The sequence below is a fragment of the Cryptomeria japonica genome, chromosome 11 (genome assembly GCF_030272615.1).
Source record: "Cryptomeria japonica chromosome 11, Sugi_1.0, whole genome shotgun sequence".
In the NCBI taxonomy this organism is placed as follows: Eukaryota; Viridiplantae; Streptophyta; class Pinopsida; order Cupressales; family Cupressaceae; genus Cryptomeria; species Cryptomeria japonica.
In genome coordinates, this window is record NC_081415.1 from 275,832,837 (window position 1) to 275,850,110 (window position 17,274).

At 38.2% G+C, this 17,274-nt stretch overlaps 1 protein-coding gene across 1 annotated transcript in view; it reads right to left on the reverse strand.

Moving 5' to 3' along the window:
* Positions 1–8,667: 8,667 nt before the first annotated feature.
* Positions 8,668–17,274, reverse strand: part of LOC131068565 (SAP-like protein BP-73) — a 56,193-nt gene continuing 47,586 nt past the window's right edge. The window contains exon 2 of the mRNA XM_058003789.2: positions 8,668–10,167. Coding sequence (XP_057859772.2) covers positions 9,026–10,167 — 1,142 coding nt within the window. The 3' untranslated portion in view covers positions 8,668–9,025. The remainder of the gene's footprint in view (positions 10,168–17,274) is intronic.

Consider the following 17,274-nt stretch of genomic DNA (forward strand, 5'->3'; position numbering starts at 1 on the left):
AAGAGATTCCTTTGGAAAATCCAAAGGATGAAGTGTAGATCAAATGGAAGGTCGGCCACATGCCAAGGAACATCGGAATCAACGCTCTGGGCTCCGCAAGCTACGGAAGGGATCCGGTAAACTGTCTTGGAAACCGGAATCGATAACTTGCCAGAAAATGATCCAAATGCTCCGCAGTTTAGGAATAAGGAAGATGATCAAGTCCTCAATCAAAATCCAACTCCTCAAGATCTGGTGAGCCAATGCCAAAAAATGCAGAATGAAATGCTGAAACTGCAAAAAAGAAAGGAAATATTTTTGGTTGATGCAAGATTGTCAAGAACCAAGGATGCTCCTGCATCATATAACAAATAATCCAAACACAAGAACCTTTGGATCAAGTTCACATCCATCCAAGGAAAGCTCAGTATTGGCATCCAAAATCACACCTCACATAGCATTGTAGTCGGCAATTTTTGCCATAATAAATAAATAATGTTTTGTAAGTAATAATTGGTGATGTAATGACATTTGTTTTCAACTAGTTGTTGGTAGTTGTCAACAGTTGGTCATCTTAATTGACCAAACACCAAGTACTATATGTATTTCATGGTCAGTGCACCGATCATAGCAAACTTGGATTGGGACATGGAATTTTATATGTATGTTGATGCCTCCAATTAGGCAATCAAGGCTACACTGGCACACTTGGAAAAAAAGGATTGGACCCCCTAGTTTTCTTTGTCACGTGCCTACTCTTCAAGGTCAAGAGGAACTACAACATAATTGAGAGAGAGGCATTGGGCATGGTGTACTCTAGCCAAAAATTTATCACCACCTATTGGCGACACCCTTCACGCTCTATGTGTACCACCAAGCATTAATGTATCTGGTGAACAAGTCAATTATCTAAGGGAAGGTGAATAGATGGTTGCTCCTACTACAAGAATTCACATTCACTATTATTGTTTGTTTAGGAAAAGTCATGTCATCGTTAACCAACTATTGCAGATAAAGTCGGGAGAGTCGTCTGGCAGGGTGAACACGGACTTCCCAAACGTGCACTTCTTCCAAATTGCAGCCTTGTTGTCATTGTATGAAAACATCGAGTACTTTCAACATCCACATTTCCAAGGGAGATGCCATTGAGCTAAAGGAGGAAGCTAGCACTTAAAAGAAAAACTTTTCGGTTGATAAATGGGTTGTTGTACAAGATGGGTCCTGACCAAGTGCTAAATAGATGCATCATGCAAGAGGAGATTCTTGAAGTGTTGAAAGAGTCACATGAAGGCTTGGTAGGAGGCCACATGGGACCAAATGCCACTACACACAAGGTATTTCTAATAGTGTTGTGGTGGCCAACATTGCATATGGATACTCGTGAGTGGGTAGTGGGATGTGATACATGCACTTTGGGTATGAATGGTTGGATATTAGCAATGGAAAGTGTCGTACGAAGGAATACACCAAGGGTACTTGGCTTGTGATATTGATGAAGAAGCAAAGAAGAAACGGAAGGAGGAGAAACAAGTTGTTAAGAGGGTGAAACTAGAGGAAATCAACTTGCAAGAATATGGTGAAATGTTAGACCCACACCTCAAGATGATCATGAAGGCAGGTGACATGTTTATCGTCGAGCAAGATGGAGATAATGAGGATATCATCAGGTGTTGCATTGAGAAAGGAAGGGAACCTCCACCATTGCCAACCAATAACTCATTGTAGCGAGTCATCCCCAATCCAGTGGCATGTGTTGGTGGTGATACACCTTTGAGGTCAAAGTTTGATCTGGAGATGGACCTAGGGGGACAAAGCGAAAAAGTGAAGATGAAGATGGCAAACCAACTAAAAAGAAAAAAAGTGAAGTAAATAGAGAGGTATGCAGTAGTCGAAAATTTTGCAAAAATTAAAAATGAAAAGAGTAAACGGTAAGATTTTTTATAAAAGGTTAAAGGTGAAAAATTAAAAATTAAAAGAATATGGAGAAGAAAATTGTTTATTAAAAAATAAATCGTTGTGGAAATACAAAGCAGTTGGGAAAAGAATATAAAAAATATGGAGATAATTGAAAAAACAAATGAAGGAAAAATATAAAAAGTGCTCAAACATTAAAAATAAAAGAGGTCAATGATATTAAAAAAAGGAAATTATTTTTTTTTAAGTATTTAATCAAAAGCTAACACTATGTGTGTTGCTACCTTGTGAGTGGGTCGTACACATTGGGGGATTAGTCTCGCTTCGATGAGGACACTTCCAGATTCCACGATAATGAATATAATATAAAATAAAATAAATAAATAAATAAATAAAAGAAAGAAAAAAAAAGCTAACACTAGAAAGAAAAAAGAAAAAAAAAAAACCCTTATAAATCAAATCAATCTAGACATTTCTCCATACCAAGGAAGCAATCATAGAAAGTAAATCTCTACAGGGTAAGAATTGAGAAGTTCCCAAGAAGATTGACAAAGGTAGATAAACATTGGCCATATGGCGAAAGGAAACTCAGCAGGATAGAGGGGGAGCCATACGAAGTAAATCCGTACACAAGCCAAGTCCCAATATTTCATCTAAGGTCAAGATCTAGGGAATTGTACAGGGTTCGGTCGTATGGGAAGGTAAAGCCAAGGGGCACTGGCTATGCAGCAAACAAAATGGCCCGCGCATGCCATGCCTTCTCCATGGATGCCCCCCATGTCATGACTGCACCGCCTTCCCTCCTGCTGCACAAACGTCGAGAACTACCAATCACTATCCAATCAAACCGTACATGTCCACCACCATCAATCCATCAACACGCCGATAGTTGTGTTTTTGGATTATTTTATTCAATTGAATTTTTTTTTAAGAAATTTGGAAAAAATGTATGTTGGTTTAAACAAAAAATATTATCAAAATAAATATATTAAGTCAACATGTTTCTTTCAGAAATAAATTAATAATGATTGTTGTTGTATGTAAAAATATTTTTTCATTTTAGTGAATTTATTTAATATTTTAATATTTTTTCACTTTATGTTATCTTTGTAACAATTTTAAAATTATAAATTTTATTAGACAACATGAAAGTTTTTAATATTTTAACGATTATATATCATTATTTTTTCCATGTTTATATTTTAATTTTTCTAACATATTTTCTCTATCAATTTATTTTACACAATATTATTCAACATCTATATTTTTAATGTACTATAATTTTAAATTAAATTAATGATTTATACAAAAATAAATAGATTTTTTTATAAAATAAAAGCGATGTTATTCATAAAATTAAATTATGTTAACTATTTTTTCTCTCATTTATTGTTGTACTTATGTTTATGATTGATAACTTAGTTATACCAGATCAAACTCTATACTTATGTTGTAATTATGTTTATGATTGATAACTTTGGAAAAGCTTACTTACTTTCTGGTGTGTGATGTGAGGAAACAACTTCTCTACAATATGTGACTATGAACTAGCTTACTAGCAAATCAAGTGTAACATTTTATTGAAAATAAGTGTTTATAGCATTCTTGTAAAAATGTCTATGAATCTTATATTGTTAAGTGTTCATTTATATTAAGATTTTTATTCAATCTTTTCTCTAAGATTAAGATTTATATATGTATGTAATTATTTTATTAAGTCAAAATAATTTATTTTACTTTAAGATTAGCTTTTAAATTATTTATCTTATTTTTATTATTGTTTTAAAATTACTTTTTAAAAATAATTTTGATATTTAAAAATTACACAACATAATTTTAATTAAATAAAAAGCATAATTATATTTTAACATTTTATGATTGTCAAAGATTTTTTAATAGAAAATAATTTTATAAACAAAATAAAATAATTTAAAATTAATATTTTGAAAAAAATAATAAATATATCTTAAAAAATCTATGTTTTTTAAATTTCAATTTAAAAATTAAAATTATAAGCTATTAAATTACTTTACAATTACAACTGGAAAAGATGGAATTCCTATTTTCCTATCATCTCTTGGGCTGACTATTGAACTAAAGAAATTCAAATTAGGCAGAAAGCTAGAGAGAGATGAGAACTGTAGTATTTCAAAAATGAATCAAGCATCATAAACATTCTATCTATGCTCAAAAATAAACTGTAAAATAAACACAAAATATTTTAAACTAAAAGATTAGGACAAAGATTAGTACCTGAAAAAAAAAAAAAAAAAAAAAAAAAAAAGCACTTCAACCAGCCTCCTCTTTCACCTGCCATTAATTCCACAGACAAAGAGACCAAAACAAAAATAATAACATGAAACTACGTTGAAAATTTGGCGGTAATCGGTAGTTTTCCCGTCTCAATTGTTGTGCGGGCTACTCCATGCCGACACTGGCTATGCAGCGAACAAAATGGCCCGCGCATGCCATGCCTTCTCCATGGATGCCCCCCATGTCATGACTGCACCGCCTTCCCTCCTGTTGCGCAAACGTCGGGAACTGTCAATCACTATCCAATCAAACCGTACATGTCCACCACCATCAATCCATGAACACACCGATAGTTGTGTTTTTGGATTATTTTATTCAATTGAATTTTTTTTTAAGAAATTTGGAAAAAATGTATGTTGGTTTAAACAAAAAATATTATCAAAATAAATATATTAAGTCAACATGTTTCTTTCATAAATAAATTAATAATGATTGTTGTTGTATGTAAAAATATTTTTTCATTTTAGTGAATTTATTTAATATTTTAATATTTTCACTTTATGTTATCTTTGTAGACAATTTTAAAATTATAAATTCTATTAAACAACATGAAAGTTTTTAATATTTTAACGATTATATATCATTATTTTTTCCATGGTTATATTTTAATTTTTCTAACATATTTTCTCTATCAATTTATTTTACACAATATCATTCAACATCTATATTTTTAATGTACTATAATTTTAAATTAAATTAATGATTTATACAAAATTAAATAGATTTTTTTATAAAATAAAAACGATGTTATTCATAAAATTAAATTATGTTAACTATTTTTTCTCTCATTTATTGTTGTACTTATGTTTATGATTGATAACTTAGTTATACCAGATCAAGCTCTATACTTATGTTGTACTTATGTTTATGTTTATGATTGATAACTTTGGAAAAGCAAGCTTGCTTACTTTCATATGCAAGAAGTATAGGTTGGAGGAAGTTGTACTTTGGAAGAGTCCGTACGGGGTAAGGAAGTTGTATAGCACAGTGCACAAGCCATACGTAGATAAGAAGTCATATGCCATAGGTAAGAAGTCGTACGTGGGTGTTAGGCCATACATTGAGGAGACAACAGCTGTGATGTACAAGGGTTGAAGCAGAACATTGTATGGGGGTTTAGGAAAAGAGTTGGGGGAGAAGGGGAACCCAAGACTAAGCGTGAAGAGTTGCAACCCGTGGACAAGGTGATAAAAAGTCGTACGGTAGGGAGAAACCCACATTGTACGACCAGAGGAGAATTATACCATATGGTGACGAAAAAACAAAACAATACAAAAACATGGACTCCAATTCACATATGGTGCGAACAAGTTTTGGCAACCCTTGTCAAGTAAAAAAGAGCGACAGTTATTGCAACGACCTGGCAAGAGATAAAAGAAAAACAGACAGATCAAGGTCAATTGTTGCAGCCATGGCGAGTAATTCTAAGGGGAAGAAACATGCCAAACCCCACATTGCAAGCGGGAAGCAGAAAAATGAACCAGCTACCGCAGACACTATCACATGGGAGAACTTGACCGGGAGAAAGTGCAGAAGTTGGTGGATAAACACAAAGGACGACAATCACATTCTAAAGTGTGTGCTTCGAAGTGCATTGGTAGACAAGGTTGCACAGTTGTCATTTTTTAATTTCAAAGACTCCGAGCCATACCTAAGGCCATGGTGATATAGTACAATCAGGGGAGAAGGGAGTATGTCATCAACTACAATGACTGCAAGATCACTATCCAGATCGACCCACAGATTTTACCAAAGTGATGGGTATTTCGTGTACCAGGTACTCTGTCGAAAATCCCAAGAAGATAAACGTAGAGAAGGAGATGTATATTCAGCGGGTATGCATGCAAGACATAGCACCAGAAGAACTGGAGTGTTCAGAGTTCAGGTGGGCACGGGGTTTGGAAAAAGCACTTCCACGCCAATGTCGAGTAGAGTTGCATACTAGATTTGTTAAAGTGCCACCTAATGGGCATCACCCGTGCATACGATATAGCCTTTTGGATGGTTGAGTATATGTTGAACACAAATGTGGGAAGTACGTACAGTTGGGTGGGAGGTTTGTCAGACCGAATTTATGAGTTTTTGAGCCTCTGTCACAAGTCTTTTTATATGACACAGCATGCTATCGCCCTATTCTTGGACACTATCCATACACGTGTCAGAATATAAGTGGGATGAATTGTAACCAGACAGACAGATAGAGCCAAGGTGGCTTATAATGTTTCATTGGGCTAGCCTTCATACGTAGGTAGCAGGTTTAGAGACTACCTCAAGTATGTTGCAGCTAAGGAAGAGGAAGCACTAACCCACCAACCCATCAGCCAGCAGTGGCAAGGTCACTGCCAATATGATCTCCTCATCATCCAGTGGAGATTCTTCCCCAAATAGCACCAGTTCAAGTTTAGGAGGAGTCAGCAGAAGAGGTATTGTACCGGTTCAACCACTACCACCACCGCCAAAGTCGGTTGTCAAGAGTAATGTTGTCGGCAGCATTGCATGTGCACTGTCCATACTATCCCTCACTGCACACACTGTGTCATCGAGTGCATCTCAAGAATTTCCATGCCAAAAGGGGTGCAAGAAGCCACACCAATCGCCATCATGGCAAAATAGAGAATGGTGCCAGCCGCCACACCTACCACAACAACAGACTGTCTTGGTTGGGAAGGATGTTAGGTTTCCAAAATTGGAGCAATAGAAAATCATGGCCCGAGAGTTGGAGAAATCCAAGAACTTTATGGAGGCAATGCAATTGGTGAAGAGGTCACAAGAATGAGTTGGTGCCAAAATGTGATATAAAGCTCTGTATGGAGAAAATGCAGTGCCTTCGCGAGAGGCTCTCCACCTCCAAGGATACATCCATTCCAAAGTCCTCTACTGGTCTAGGGACATCCTCTCACCCTACTCCTCAATAAATTGTTGTTATTGTACATAGATCCAATTTTGTTTTTTCGCCATCTGGAAGACTTCTTTTTTGTGGGGGGGGGGGGGCGGCGGCTAACGTAATCGACAGCTTTTACCATAGTAAATAAATAATGTTGTGTTAAATAATAATTGGTGATGTAATGACATTTTTTAAGTAGTTGGTAGTTGTCGACGGTTGGTCATCTTAACCAACCACCAGGTACTATATGTACTTCATGGTTGTCTTGGAAACCATTATTATTGATTGTACAAATTACATTCTAGAATAAAAGATACATCTTTTTGGCCATGTTCTGATGTTTATGGTCTTATGTTACTGTATGATGTGAATGCTTTTTACTGTTTACTGTGTAATATAAACTAGTTCCCTTCAGGAGTAAACAAAGCACCTGGTCTAGTAATTTGTGAAGTTTACATCTACTGCAAATATCACTGCAAACTTTGCACCTCCTATGAATAATAGCATGTTTTCCATAATTGATGTGTCAAGGTCCATAAGAACTACAAAACAAAGCAACGCCATTGACAAGGTCCACATTCTGCAATCCAAGTCTAGCATGGCCAAGGAAGCTGAAGGAGTTAAAATCTGATCAGATTAGATTTTGTGATTCCTAATTATTGCAATCGATTGTATTTAAATTATTATCTCCTTAGCTGGACACATAAATGAAGATGGACGTTAGATACACAAATTTTGTGCAACTCATATTGCTACAAGTTTGTGAATATCTTGTGTGATATGTTTGGATAGTTAGACTTGTCGGTTATCCCCACAAAAATAGGAGCTATGCTCTAGTTGCAAATGTACAGCCTCTATTTTCCATTGACTATAATTGCTCTAGCCTAGAAATGGTAAATAAACTACTGACAAGATTTATATTCTTAACACTTTCATTTCATGGATGAAAACCAAAAGGTAAAAGATATTTCCAACTTATCAGGATAAAATCAGGAAAAAAATGGCAAAATATCGAACTAGGGGTTAGGTTTAGGGTTTAGGTTTAGGGTCAATTAAAGATTTATGCTTCTATGGATGAAACAATTAGCACACCCTATAAGAAGTTTGTTATCAATAGAAATTTTTCTTCACTAGACTGGAAAAAAGTGCATCAAGAAAGCATTAACAGTTCTGAAAATTCGCCAACAGTGGACACTTTCATAGAAATCATAGTTTTCATAAATGTGTTATTATTTTAGCCTCCCCAATTAAAAGGAATCCATTAAATTCTCTGATGGCCTAATATTTAATCAATAATAATAATTCACATCATCAGACTGACATTTTATTGATAGTAAACAAATACAAAATTGAAAAACATTTTGACACAGAACAGATGATTTTATCAGAAAAACTCACAAGATTATCAGATCTAGACAATGGTTCATAGGAATCACGAATCTAATCAACACAATTTTTAAGGACTCTCATTCAAAAGAAACCTATTTTAAACTCTTTGTTGGCCTAATAGTTTATGAATATCCTAGGAAAAACTATAGACAACACACAGCATCAAACTATCACAAATAGGAAACAAATACAAATTTGAAGAACATTTTGAAACAACTGCAATTTTATCATAGAGGGGAAAATCCTCAAGATAATCAGATCTGGAGCTCAGTCATATGTTGTAATGCATGTAACCAAAGTTGTTGACTTATTTGTACATGGCAATAAATCAATTTGTGCCTGTCTATAGTAATTCCAAAAGTTCAGCCTTTTCCCTTCATAAAACTTCTTCAACCCACAAGACTTCACAATAATTTTCACATCCAACGATCTGAGTGTACTTGGATCGCATTCATTTAATCAGCAAATAGGAAAGTTGCACTGCAATACTATTTATAAAAGGCTTCCTCTCCCACACTGCTGACTTATTTGTACATAGAGATATCATCAATTTGTAACTTTTTTAATTTGTAAATTCTTTAATAGTTCCAAAAGCTCATCCTTTTTTAATCTTGAAAATCCTTTCAACCCATGAGATTTAGCAATTATCTTCAAGTCCGATAATTTCAGAGTCCTTAGATCCACCTGTTGAACAAGTGATGAGTCAAGTTGTAATGCATTGTCATTCATAAGAGATTTGCTCTCTCCCACCTTCACAGCGCTAATACTTGAAGTTTCGGGCACATCTGAAGCAGCATGTTGCACAACTGATTTGATTTGCTTCTCATCATCATGTCCTACATTAAGAGAATCATCTGCAAATCCACTGTTTTCTGGCTGGAAACTTACAGAGGCTATCTGTTCCTGCTGCCTGACTACTGGTGCAGTAATGGGAGAACTAGTCTTCTCTATGTGTTCTCGTGGTGGAGACTTCTGCAGGACTTCCAATACAGAATCAACTGCACTCTTATCTTTTGCGTGAGTGGGATCTTTGGGCTTTGAATCTCTATTTGTTGCCACATATTGTGCATAAGATGTCCTGTAAGGTGAATTATCATTTAAAGATTGTGCATGAGATGTCTTATAAGGTGGCTTACCATTTGAAGATTGTGCATAAGATGTTTTATTAGGTGGCTTATTATTTGAAGATTGTACTGTCGAGAATACATCTCTACTAGGAGCTGCAGAACTTTTGGATCCGTACTTTCGTAATATTTTCAGAACTTTATCAAGTGCCAATTTCCTTTTATTTTTATCACGAATATCTTCTTTAGGCTTTGAATCTGATTTCAAGGAAAAAGAGGCTACTTCACTTGCACTAGTTGCATCAGTTTTGATATGTTTGTGATACATTTTCTCTTGTGCCTTTGGTCTCCCATTGGAGACATCTGGAAAGATTCTCAGAAACTCTGTCTGTAGATCTTCCCAATCATCCTCCATGTCGTCATCTTCTTGCGCCTTTGCCCGCACTCTATGATTTTCAGTTTGCCTTTTGTCACTTTGCAATGCAAAAGCCAGAAAAGAACACTGCTTATCAACAGCATGAAGTGGCCTAGTACAGACTAACAATGGATTCTTTGAAAGCATGTATGTAGCATGCAATGAGCATGATGAATCACCTCTTTTCAATAAATCTATGCCTGGAGAAGCTGCAAAAGATAAATTATATATTCAGTAAATTAGTCCAACACTCAAGAAGCTGCATTAAAACAATTTGCCATAAAAAAGATTTAAAACTAGATACCAATTGTGATTCTCCAAAACATAGGAGATATTGTGATTCATCGCATTCTTAAAAAGCCCAAGAACAAAACTTCACCACAACGAGAAATATTTGAAAGAACACAACTACAGCCATGTTCAAACAGAGAGAAACATTGTTTAGGTGCCAATTGCAAGCAAAAGGAATCAAGCATCAAAAACAACAAAGATATCAAAAATAAAATTTGCTTTTAAAATAAAGAAAATATAGCTCCATCATGTGAATCCTTCATTTCACTAGTAAATTCAAGATGCAATCTTACAGTTAACTTGTCAGGATGTCATTCCCAGAATTGCCTATGCACTTGCAGCTTTTAAAGAAAACCATCCATCCTGATGTGCTTCTTTCAGTCATGCATACCAAACTTCAGTCAGATGGAAATACCATCTTATTCTCCAAACAATTTCCTCTCTACATTTTCCTGTCCTTGTTGGAGTATACAAATTATATTGTAAATCAATTGTAAGGGCTCCCACAGAAAAAATCATATAGCCCAAAAGATATTGTAATCAAATTCAGGATTTTGTTGCAGCCCTTATCATTGTCTATTAGGACCATAGAAATTTATATTCCACATTAAAAATTCCTATGAAATTGAAGAGCAAACTGATAATCTTAAGGTTTGATTAAGTATTTCTGTATTACACTGTTATTTTCATAGATTATAGGATACAAAAATAACAACATTGAGTAATACAGATATATTTTATCATATACCTTTTTAGGGAAACATTGGATCCAAAATCTTGTTCTTAAGTAGTTTGACAGAAGATTACAAATACGTATTCATTTGACAGAAGATTACAAATATGTATTCTCAAGTAGTTTAGTTTTAACCAAAGATGAACAGCTGTCCTAAACCAAAATGGGAGATGTATTTGATCCAATTCAAGAATAGCCAACCTCTTGATCCATGTTGTGTTCAATAATTTTTAAAAAGTATAATTAAAACATAGTGGCTCCAAGGCTTTACATCAAGAAACATGACTATTGGCCTTCCAAACTTGAAATAGAAAATTGCAACCTCGTCTAGTTGTCTTCATTCCCAGAGACCTTAGGGTGCCCTTAGAGCACAAAAGGACATTCAGTTCAAGCATAAATAGATGAGTTTGGATAGTCCGAACTCTGCATGTGTGTAGCAGGATGTTGTAGTGAGTGTTTCAGTAACAACAAAGAGCACATAACACAAGTAGGGTGATTTATTGCCACTATGGTTTTGTGCCCCAAAATAGAAAATAACTATTGGCCTTGCAAACTTGAAAAAGAAGATTGTCACATCATCTACTTGGTGCCTCTTCATTCCAGAGACCTTAGGGTGCCCTTAGAGCACAAAAGGACATTCAATAAAAGCATAAATAGATGGATTTGGGCAATTGGAGCTTGTGTTTGTATGCAGCCGGACGTTGTAGTGAGTGTTTCAGTAGCAACAAAGAGCACATAACACCAATAGGGTGATTGTATTGCCACTATGATTTTGTGCCCCAAAATAGGAGTCATCTCTCTCTACATTGTAGGCCTGAAACAGAACAAAAAGACTAGCAAGAATGCAAAGCTCCTTCAACATTGGATTCATAGCTTACTCTGGTTTCTACCTGCTGGTGTAGGTTTTATCATCTACCAAACATTAGAATAAGATACCCAAAGGTATCTATCCTCTTCTGAAAAACCACTGCTGATTCCAAGGTCTATATGTGCGAACAAGCGACTTTAGTGGGATAGCTACTTGGGTAGTGTATGCTGAAAATCTCAAGGGGGGCTTACGTTTACGAATGTCTTTCAAGCTTCTGGACTTAGATAAATTTATCAATTTTAGGCTCTCTTTTTTTGGATTTTCCGGGATTTAGACTTTCAAAAAGGGAAAAAGGGGATAGGGTTTAAGAAAGCTGATCTAAACCTACAAATTTTGGAGACGGTATTAACTGGGTGTTCTCGGGAAACTGCACTTTGCTTCGCCACACTAAGGACAACTACACAAAGTGGGTGCAATCTTCAATGGGTTGTGCTTATGATCGAAGTTTTGGCATGCATAGGGGATAGGCTCAGACTAACTTTGCACAGTGAAATGGAAATCATCCATTCACCAAAAGTATGAGTAGAGATACATTGTTAATTAATACTTATCAAATCCTTCATTCAACTCTAACAACTTTGAAAGCAAATCTAAATTAACTTCTAATTAATGTGTTGAGGAAATTGAAACCATGCTAATCACTCAAATAACAAAGATTACAAAGCCTTTAAGAGAAAGCGCACATGCAATGTATTATTTGAAAAATGACCTTCACGCAACAATATATCAAAAACCTCACACTCTCCAAATGAGAGGAGCTAGCTTTATATAGTTTTTCAGAAAATAATGAATGGTCGAGATCAAACAGTGATCAAGGGCCCAGATTGGAAGCTACAAACCCTAATTAGGGTTTCTCAAAACTCTATTAGTTCAGACAAACAAAAGAGTGACATGTGGCACAGCTGCTATTATCACTGAGGTAAGTGTCCAGTTTCCCTTTTTGTAGATTCAATGAGTTGGTGTTGGAAATAAGTCACACTTGGACCGACGATGGACTGGTCCAAGAGGGGCCAGTAGCTCAGTGGTAGAGCACTCCAGCAGCGTATGGAAGGTCCTAGCTTCGAGTCCTACCTAGTCCATGTCTCAACATGGTATCAAAGCCAAGTCCAAGCTAGGAGCCCCAAGCACACGAGAGGTGTGGCTTAAGGGGGGGTGTTGGTGTTGGAAATAAGCCACACCCGGACCGACGATGGACTGGTCCAAGAGGGGCTAGTAGCTCAGTGGTAGAGCACTCCAGCAGCATATGGAAGGTCCTAGGTTCGAGTCCTAGCTGATCCATGTCTCAACACAATGTATCTGGACACAATGAGTCAACCTCTTCCATAGTGACACTTGGCAAGTTACTAATCTGGAAGTCGACGATGTCCACATCATCAGTACACGTGGCGAAGATGCACTCCCACTCAACTGCCTGGGCAAGAAAGTTTTCGTCAATGAAGAGAAAACTCGCAATTCTTGAGAGATCCCCTTTATAAATCATCCCCGAGACTTTGAAAAAGCTCGATTGAATTTTGGCTCTCAGGTTCTCTGCCTGCAGGTGTTTTTCTTGCATGCCCTCTCTTTGCCAAATTTTTGATGCCACATGAAACACTTTACTTCAAATTTCTCTAACATTCTTCTCAATCTCAAAACACTTAGTCTCAAATTTCTTTAGGACCTCAATCCTGGTGACCAAAGCACAATACCAAGTGTTAAAATCATACTTATCCCCAGCCTGGATGACACCTACATCTATCAAATCTTGCTTTGACAGACCTCGGATAATCCTCAATTGTGGAAGTATTTCATCTTGGATTTCTTCAATATCCTCCTAGTTTGCAGCCAAGTCCTAAATTTTGCTAACCAATGAAGAAGCCGACTCATGTGCTAATACCAAATTTTCCACAAGTATGTCAAGCCGTGTCGAAGCATCTGAGGTCCATTCCTTAACTTGCCCGAATGTGCCCTTCATGTCCTCATATACTTTCATCGACTCTTGCATAAGAGGCTGCGGAGGGGTAATTGGTATCTCATGGTTTAGTGGCTTAGTTAGATGGAGAACATTGTTGGCGGCAATATTGTACACCACCGTGGGTGGAGACCTTGGCAAGTGCAGAGGCTTCCATGGTGCACGATGTGCCAGGACAGGATGTGCCAGGTTTGCCAGGCTATATGCAGGAGGCAATGATGGAAGCAGATGCTCTCCATGATGACCTCAGTGCGTGGTTGAGCCGTTGCCAACTCACGCCCATGGCACCGGTGGGAGAGGCCGCTCTATCTCCAGAAACACTTAGTCTCAAATTTCTTTAGGACCTCAATCCTGGTGACCAAAGCACAATACCAAGTGTTAAAATCATACTTATCCCCAGCCTGGATGACACCTACATCTATCAAGTCTTGCTTTGACAGACCTCAGATAATCCTCAATTGTGGAAGTATTTCATCTTGGATTTCTTCAATATCCTCCTAATTTGCAGCCAAGTCCTAAATTTTGCTGACCGATGAAGAAGCCGACTCATGTGCTAATACCAAATTTTCCACAAGTATGTCAAGCCGTGTCAAAGCATCTAAGGTCCATTCCTTAACTTGCCCGAATGTGCCCTTCATGTCCTCATAATCTTTCATTGACTCCTACGTAAGAGGCTGCGAAGGGGTAACTGGTATCTCATGGTTACGTGGCTTAGTTAGAGGGAGAACATTGTTGGCGGCAATATTGTACACCACCGCGGGTGGAGACCTTGGCGAGTGCAGAGGCTTCCATGGTGCACGATGTGCCAGGACAGGATGTGCCAGGTTTGCCAGGCTATATGCAAGAGGCAATGATGGAAGCAGACGCTCTCCATGATGACCTCAGTGCGTGGTTGAGCCGTTACCAGCTCACGCCCATGGCACTAGTGGGAGAGGCCGCTCTATCTCCAGACAGGGCCATGCATCCCTTGGATATTATTGATCTCCAGGAGGGGAGCTCGCCGAGTAGTAGGGCACTTCAGAGGGTTGCGTCACCCCCTGCGGTTGTAGTAACCAATCCGTACAGAGAGGAGGGGTGCCTGTGGGAGTATAGCACGGTACAGGAGAGTTGGAGCAGTTCATTGGCGAGATGACTCTGAGAGCACAGCGGCTTGTGTCATCTGCCACACTCCAAGCGGATGCCGCCATGGTTGAGCGGATCGAGGGGTTGTTGACCTTTGCCCACACCAGATGCAGAGAGGAGTTTGAGAGGTGTTTTGAGTGTGTCGGGTGGCCTGAGATAGAGAACCAAGCGATGCTGGAGGCTTGGAGCCTCACTAAGGGGGTTGGCGAGACCCGAATGCAGTCGTTGGTTAGAGAGGTGGAGCAGGCCTTCCGCGAATATTATCTTGAGCTTTGGAGGACACAACAGACAGCAACCACAGTTGAGGCCTTGCGAGTAGCAGCAGTGACAACTCGGGAAGAGCTGACTACCAGGTTTCGGGAGCTAGAGGCCACCGTAGCGTAGACTCAGACAGCAATGGACACTTTAGTAGCAGAGAAGTCTGCCTTGCTGATACAGTTGGAAGAGGAAAGGGCATCCAGAGAGCTGTTGGAGACTCGATTGGTCAATGCATTGGAGAGTGTGGACAAGAAGGATAAGGAGGTGTTGGAGGCAGCCTATATGGTAAAGACTGCCATGGAGCGGCAGATGGTGGCGGAGCGGGACCTAAAGAGGAGGACGGAGCAAGTGTACGAACTCCGTGGGCGATTGGCGTCCGCTACCACACCACCACCGGTGCCTTCTTCATCAGGGACGCCCTCTGCACCCCCTTAGTTTTTCATTTTGGGTTTTGTAGTCCCCATGTATTCTCCATTTTGTTGTAAGTCACCTAGAGACGACTTTTCTTTGGGGGGGAATGATGTTGGCGGCAATATTGTACACGAATAAAACTAGTTAATTAAGTTGTAATTGTCTTTGTCAGTCGGTAACCGAGGGATGGTAGTTACGGTGCGACGGTTGGCACTCGCACCCCCTCGGTACCTTTATATACTTCCGAATGTAACTTGTGAGACACAATTATGAATGGAATAACATCTCTTATATTTGATCTGATATCTATGGCATTATTATTCTACATTACGTGCTTTATCTGTGTACTTTAAGTTATTCACCCGAGAGGGTAAAAAAACATATTTTCTCCATTGTTGATTCTCTTCCTCAACCTTAATTCTTTTCTCCTTTTCCTTGGCTAGTCTTGCCTTGAGGGCGTTGCAAGAATCATCAAAATATTGGATCTCTTGAGCTTGAGTAGGCTTACCCAAGTCTACTGTAGTGATCTTATAATCTTCTGGAGCAACATCACTCTTGGTCTTTCCTTCCTTCGCTACAACTATCTAAACCGTTCTGAACCTTGCACTATCCCTTTGAATCAAAGAGAATTTTCTAGCTGGCTTAGGTGGTTTAATCACAACTGGTTCTTTCACCTTCGCCAAAATTGCTACAATATTCTCTTCTGAGTGGGTCTCATTAGGAACCTTAGCCCTTATCCTTTCTCTCAACCAATCAGGAATGGTTGATTGCCCCTTAGTATTTTTATCAAATCCACCATCTATTTCTCCTAGGCCAGTAACTATACCATCAAGAAAAACCGTTGGAGGCTCAACTTGTTCCTTGGCTGGATTTTGGACACCCTCTCTCATTATCTCTTCAACCTAAGGAGAAGGCACTCTTACTTCATTATCCTCCATATCTGTGTCCATCTCATGTTCTTCAATTGTATTCTGGTCAGGCACAGCAAATGCGACACTCAAGGTCAAATGACCTTCATTTGATTTGTGCCTTTCCCCAATAATTTTCTTTCCCTTGGCCTTTCCAGAATTTTCAGCAAGTTCTTTCTCTTCTGGGACCCAACACTTTCTGGGTTCTGAGCATTCCCTGAAGAGATACCATGGTTGGAAGACATAGAGTCATCCATTCCCATCAAATCATAAGTCAAGGCAACACCTTTGGACTTTAGCTGCTTTGTCTTCTCAGATGTCCACCACTTAGAGTATTCGACCACTGTCTTCATAAGGTCTGCCAAATCCGATCTTTCCCCTTCTGCCCAATCAATCAAGGCAAGTGGCTCATTTCTTATCTTCTCAAAACCCGGTTGTTCAAGTTCAGGATTGTCTTCCACTTGATCAGCGACCCTGAATACTTTTGTTGCTCTTACCATGCCTAGGGGAATTCTTGACCAAAATCTTCTTCTGATTTCGAAACTATCGGCTGCATTAGCCCAATAATCCTCTAAATCAGTTACGTGTTCAAATACAATTCCTTCTACCCTTTTCATCTTACAGAACGGATCAAAGTTCCTTCTTGCCTTGTATTGGTAGAAGGGGTACCATGCCGGCTCTTTTTCAGCAGTGGCAGCAACTTGTGCTGATGGACACCTCTCCAATTCATTTCCAATAGTGAGAGAAGATGTTCATGCCTCCTTTTGCGTCTCTCTC